Here is a 6,000-nt window from a genome sequence, read left to right as displayed (position 1 = left end):
TTTAAAACACGTTTCGGGTGAGCGTAAACACGAAGACGATAATGGAATGGCAGACAGAACCAAATTAACTCATGAAATTGGGGAGCGAAGACGATTTGGCAACAATTTTTTAAGGCAAGATTCTCATCCCAAAAATAATTACAGACCGCAATCACCGCGTAGGAATTCGCATGACCAGGACGATAAAATAGTTGTGAGTTTGAATGACAGTCATCAAAACATGTATCAACATGACGACCGTGATTTTTACGATCAAGACCGACGATATACAGGCTCTGACCGGATGCCGGATTTTCAGAGAATGCTCGAGGAACTAGAATGGATTAAGCACGAAACGAATGTCGTTATAAGCAAGACTAGAAAAATTGAACGTGAACTGCGCATGCGTCAGAAATACGCGTACCGTTACAAAAATAGACTGGATGGTCTATATCGCGATAATGAACGGGGAGAAAGTTTTCCAAGAGAACACAACATCCACGTATCCATCCGTCATGGAGGCAGGGGAGATAATATTTTATCCCGTGATGATTACTTTCAACATCGCAGTAGAGCTCCTCCACGCAAATATTCAAATGATAAAGATAGAGAAGTCTGGGCTGGTAGATATCGTGACAGGCAAAGACACCGGCATTTTAAACAACCAGGGAACGTGAAAATCGCAGAGAACACAAATGATAAAACGTTACTGAGAACTTTTAACAGGTTGCAACAAGATTTGAAAACGCTTAAAATGAAAATGGAGGCAAGGGATAAACTTGATGGAACTTATTCATATCCCATAAAAGAAGAAACAATTCAAGATAATCCTCCTGTGTACGATAAGAAATATTTTCAAGGGGAGGCAGATGAGAATGAAATGAGGGAAGGCATGCAGAATCGTTCCGTTGATCGCATTATTGGTGATGAAGGGATTGGTGGTAATGTGAAGGATGTTGAGAAAACCACAAGAGATGGTACTAGAGGCAAACCGGACAACAGTGAAGTAGAAAATGAAAGCAAAGATTTGGATAAATCCGACGGTATGATGGTTGATGATGAGAGTAGCCTGTACACACCATCAAGGATAAAGCGTAGTTTGATAAAACAAGATGAAAGAATACGAATGGGGCCGAACGAGATGCACAAGAGAAAAACAGAAACCCTACGTATAAAACCACACAAAAACAAACGAGGTGGAGTCAGGATATGTCGGTTTTCTAGAATTAAACAGATGAAATTAAAATTGTTGACTTTCAGATTTTTAAAACACATCGACGCCATAATGAAACACAAATTTCGATGGGCACGCAAGCATTTGAACACTGCATTGCAACAACGGATAGCGGTATTTTTCCTTAGCGATAGCGGCCAGTATCCTTCATTTAAAAAATCGTCACCTAGACCACTTGTCCAAAAGATTCTCAGAAAAATGAACAAGTTATTAAAGCTGATTTCAAACAAGAGTAATCCCGGGATTGGAGGCTTACTTGAATGGAGACAAACGATGAGTCCTAGAGTAAGGGGAGATAAAACCCATTCAAATCAGCACACCACAAACCAGAAAGACAATATGGCGAATAGAAAAGTAGAAAAACGCACGCTCATCAACAAGAGAAAATCAGTAATGAAGACCTTAAATAAGGTAAAAAAGACTTTGGCGTATTACAGAAATGTCAAAGCAGTTAATAATCTACGATACAGGACCCACGGAGATATTATCAAGATGAACATTAAGAGCTCATCCCCAGACCCTGAAGAAAATCGAAGAGATGTAATTCAGAACAAACTCGCCATGCCAATATTACACAATTTGATGAAAGAACAATCTAACCATGAAACTCTAAGAAGAATGAGACGACGTAGCAAGCCAAAAAAGATTGCACCTCCCGCCCAACACGAACCTGCTTCAAATGTCGAAAAATACCTGGCTAAGCAATTTAGTCAGTTACTGAAACTAGTTCCTGAATCAGAACAAGAAAAAGATTCTGATATCAAACTTTTAAAGAACGACTTGAAACAAGACAAAGTATTTGATATTGGGAAGTCGATAAATAAAATTGATGAGGACGAGAAAGCCGATATTGATTTTTTGAAAGAAAACATGGAGGCAAATTATCTACTCGCCAACAGCCGAATTCGAAGAAGCGTTTTAAAAGGTAATGAAGACAAACTGCGCGTGCACAATGAGAACAGTCTGGTTGACGTCATACAACGTAACCACAAAGAATTGGATAAATCATCAAAGACGGTTTTCTATGATCCGGAGACGATGATAAAAAGGAGCGTTAATAATATGGACTCTGGTGACACAATGTTCAGGCCTAACCATACCCTTAGCAACACTGTTGGTGATACAGATGAGAATGCACGAAACAGAGAAAGGGCTATGCAGGAAGGCGGTAATATCCTTAATAAGAACATTCTACACATGATGGACTTCTACGAGGGAAAGCAAGACACCCTTAATTCTCAAACCAAGCGAGCTGTTCAGAGAAGAGAAAGAGCAGCTTTGAAGCATAATAAAAGAAGACCTGCTCTAAGAAACAATTGGTTTCGTCCCCAACCATATGAAAAATATCCCAAGAAAATTGAACATCCTTTCGACCCGGAGCTTGAGCCACCATATTTGGACTCGTATTTTTCAAAAGCGTACGATAACTTAGCCAATGCGAGAGACAGACTTAGGTGGTATGCATTGTTCGATGGGGAAAACCAATTGGCTCGAAAAATCGCATTTCTGAGCAACTTGGCGGATAGGCTGATCGAGGAAGAGACGGATCCTGTGTTGATGTACCTAGACAATTTGACGAAACCCAATGAATCCGAGGATTTTAAAGCATGGGCTCGAACGCCGTATAATGAAAGAGAGCGCACTGTTCTACAAGACGCCATCGCTGATTTCAATTCTAACGAGAATGAGAGAAATACCTACTTGAACCAAATGAGAAAGAGAAGAGATAATCGGCCAAGTCGGACTAGGCAAAATAACCAGATAATAAATGGCAAAGTAGGCCAAACGTATGTAAGTAAGAGCAAAAATAAACTCCCACAAAAGATTGGAGACAAAGATGACTACGATTACCAGTTTGATATTACATGAGAATGGATGAAAATCATCAGAGATGATGAGATGAGAATAGCGAGGAAATGGAGGAGGAAACAAAAGATCGAATGATGATGATGATGATGATGATGATGATGATGATGATGATGACGACGACGACGATAAAGAAGAGGGAAAAGGAAATGGAATAGAGGTAGATGACAACGGCCGAGAAATGGAGTCAGAGCAGCCGTTTGCATTCATAGGGAGTGAAAAAGTGCCCAGGCATAAAGGTAGGTAGGGAAGGTGTTATCTAAATCTAAAGCAACACGTGGATTATTTTTAGAACCCTTGTGGTCTTGAAGTATGACACTCGCCTTCGGACCGATAGGTCTCTGGTTCTAGTCCTGATGTGGGAGATGTAATGTTGAGTCAGTGAATAAGCTCTTTTCTGTCATTCTCTCACCACACGCAGATTCAAAATGAGTCCCTGGTTATAAACAGCGTTGTCTCAGTAGACACCAAAAAAATATCTTGTGCTACGTGTTACACGTTTCTGTTGGATTGGGACACCCTGTAAAACTCTTTGAGCTTATTTAGTGAATATTGCGTTAGATCACAGCTCAATTTTTTATTTAATTTTGTGTGTGTGCGCGCGCGTGTGTGTGTGTGTGTGTGTGTGTGTGTGTGTGTGTGTGTGTGTGTGTGTAGGGGAGGCTTTAATTTTCATGGGGTCGGACAGCTCGGTTGTTAAGCTTTCTTCACAAGTAACGGCAATTGATTTTTTTTTTTATTTCTTTTTTAAAATATTATTTTATGTTTGTTTGTTTTTGTCTCACACCCCTTTAAAATATGTCATGATTAAGTCACAGAATCAGATAGATCTGGTCGAAAGTGCTTTCTGGAAGACAAGCGTCCTTTCTGAAGTCTCAAGTCATTATAATAACTGTCCGTTTAATGCTACCAATATCGGGGTAAACCTGCTCTATTTGCCACAATTCAGAAGTGACTGTGTCATCCGGTAAATTCATGGTAAAGGTTCTCAAATCTCCTCCTCCTCCTCCTCCTCCTCCTCCTCCTCCTCCTCCTGGATCTCCTCATCCTTGTCGACTTCTTTCTTCTTCATGAAATGCGTCTGACTCAGCCTGATTATTAATGCCGTTGTTGCATAACCAGAAGGTAAAGAAAAACAAATATAATACTCTCCTGGTAGTCTGTAGTGTATCTTTCGAGGTCTCAAAGTCGCTCAGAGGCTTTGTAGAGTTAGGGAGGTTGTTCCAAAGGCGGAACGTATTTTGGGGAGAAAGAGGAACATAACTGTCAACATTAGATAGATAGAAAAATATTATGTAGTCTTAACAAAACCCTTATCATTTTTACTTTTCCCCCTTTTTGTGCCTCTGATGTTCATCAAACTTGATTTTTATTTTACTTTATTATATTTGATGTCTATTTTGCTTTTAATTAGCTACGTATTTTCATCAATTAGTTCATGACAGTGTATAAATCTGTGCTAATATAACGATGAATGATGTGTAACATTATGATAATTTCCATTCAGGATCAATAAAGTATATCTTATCTTATCTTATCTTATTTATGGTAAAGTGATAGTCTTATATTTTCTTTCTCCAGCCTCTAAAGAAGTGGAATTCTTCTGGGGCTCATGGAGTCCATGTAGTCTGACTTGTGGGATTGGGCAGCGATTCCGTTCAAACATTTGCGGTCAAGGTCAACCGTGCTCCGGAAATGACGCTAGCACGGAAACGGAAGTGTGCGCAGATGTTATGGAGTGCTGAGGATCGATTCTTTGCCAAACAAAATTATAATAACACAATGGGCATGATCTATATTACATTTCCATGTGCTCGAGGTAATTGGTCACATTGCAAAATGTGCTCAAAATGACCTACATAGTGAAAAGTGTTCACAGCATTTGAAATATCTAGAATCACGATTGGTCATTTTGTTCAGAATGACACATGAGTATGTGTACAATTTTCATAAACAAAGCAGCGTGTTTACATTTGTTAAGAAGCATCCAATCGTTGGACAGCAACAAATCATGTGATTGATGACTTGGTTGGACGAAAACATGAATATAGATCGCTCCCATTGATGCAGTTTAGTTATCGCGACCAACGGACGTCATTTTAAGACTTTTGATTTGATTTAAATGCGACTTTGTGGTCTTGTGGTTTTACACTCACCCTGTGACCTGCAGGTCCCTGGTTTAAGTCCCAATAAGAGCGGTGCAAATTTGGATCCTTTGAAATGACTCTTTGTTCGCATTATTTCACTGCACTAAGATGAAAAATGAGTACTCGTTGGTAGCTGCGATGTCTATGTCGAAAAAAATTGTAATGGTTACAGTAGGCATTATGTAGGGCTGTTGGGTTGGTGGGATCTCTTGTAAATCATTTTGATCACATTTATGTAGTATATACCTCGATATGGGGGGGGGGGGGGGCGAAGTGGCCGAGTGGTTAAGGCATTGCTCTGTGATCCGGATGACCCGGGTTCGAGCCCCATTTCATGCACTTTCGTGTTTTTTCCTTGAGCAAGATTATTAACCCCAAATTTGCTCACTTGGACAACATGGGTGATTCCTGTTGACATCAGACATCTTGTTTGATGAGTTATCTATATTATTCCTTCGTGGAATGCCTAGACGACGATGTCTTATGATGTCGTGGCAAAAAAGGCATAATTCTTTTTTAATACCTCGATATAACACCGTTTTGAGGTAATGGGTCACATAATTCTATTTTACATTGAATTTTTTTCCATTTATATATTATTTTTTTAAATGACTGATTGGTTGAAATAAAAATTTAATTAAGAAACCAGGCAATTTTTGTTTGAGATTATAAAACTTTGGGGTTGAAACTATGTCCTCGATTGCCCAAGTCAAAGTGATACTTAGCTGCTAGATAGAAGCCACCAGTAAGAATTAGTAAACAAAAATGAACATA

The 6,000-nt window shown here is 39.3% G+C and overlaps 2 protein-coding genes across 2 annotated transcripts in view; one reads left to right on the top strand and one right to left on the bottom strand.

The window, feature by feature from the left end:
• The window catches only part of LOC144968956 (uncharacterized), an 18,578-nt gene extending 12,707 nt beyond the window's left edge, over positions 1-5,871 (top strand). Inside the window, exons 4-5 of the mRNA XM_078907850.1 lie at positions 1-3,318; positions 4,661-5,871. The exon at positions 1-3,318 is cut by the window's left edge and continues 715 nt beyond it. Coding sequence (XP_078763976.1) covers positions 1-3,082 — 3,082 coding nt within the window. The 3' untranslated portion in view covers positions 3,083-3,318; positions 4,661-5,871. The remainder of the gene's footprint in view (positions 3,319-4,660) is intronic.
• The window catches only part of LOC144968958 (glutamate dehydrogenase, mitochondrial-like), a 40,553-nt gene that overhangs the window by 29,307 nt on the left and 5,246 nt on the right, over positions 1-6,000 (bottom strand). The window lies entirely within an intron of this gene.

Source organism: Berghia stephanieae, chromosome 3 (genome assembly GCF_034508935.2).
Source record: "Berghia stephanieae isolate SIO BIC M18660-M18661 chromosome 3, UCSD_Bste_1.3, whole genome shotgun sequence".
NCBI lineage: Eukaryota > Metazoa > Mollusca > Gastropoda > Nudibranchia > Aeolidiidae > Berghia > Berghia stephanieae.
The sequence above is the reverse complement of the archived record's forward strand: the minus strand, read 5'-3'. Positions and strand labels throughout refer to the sequence as shown.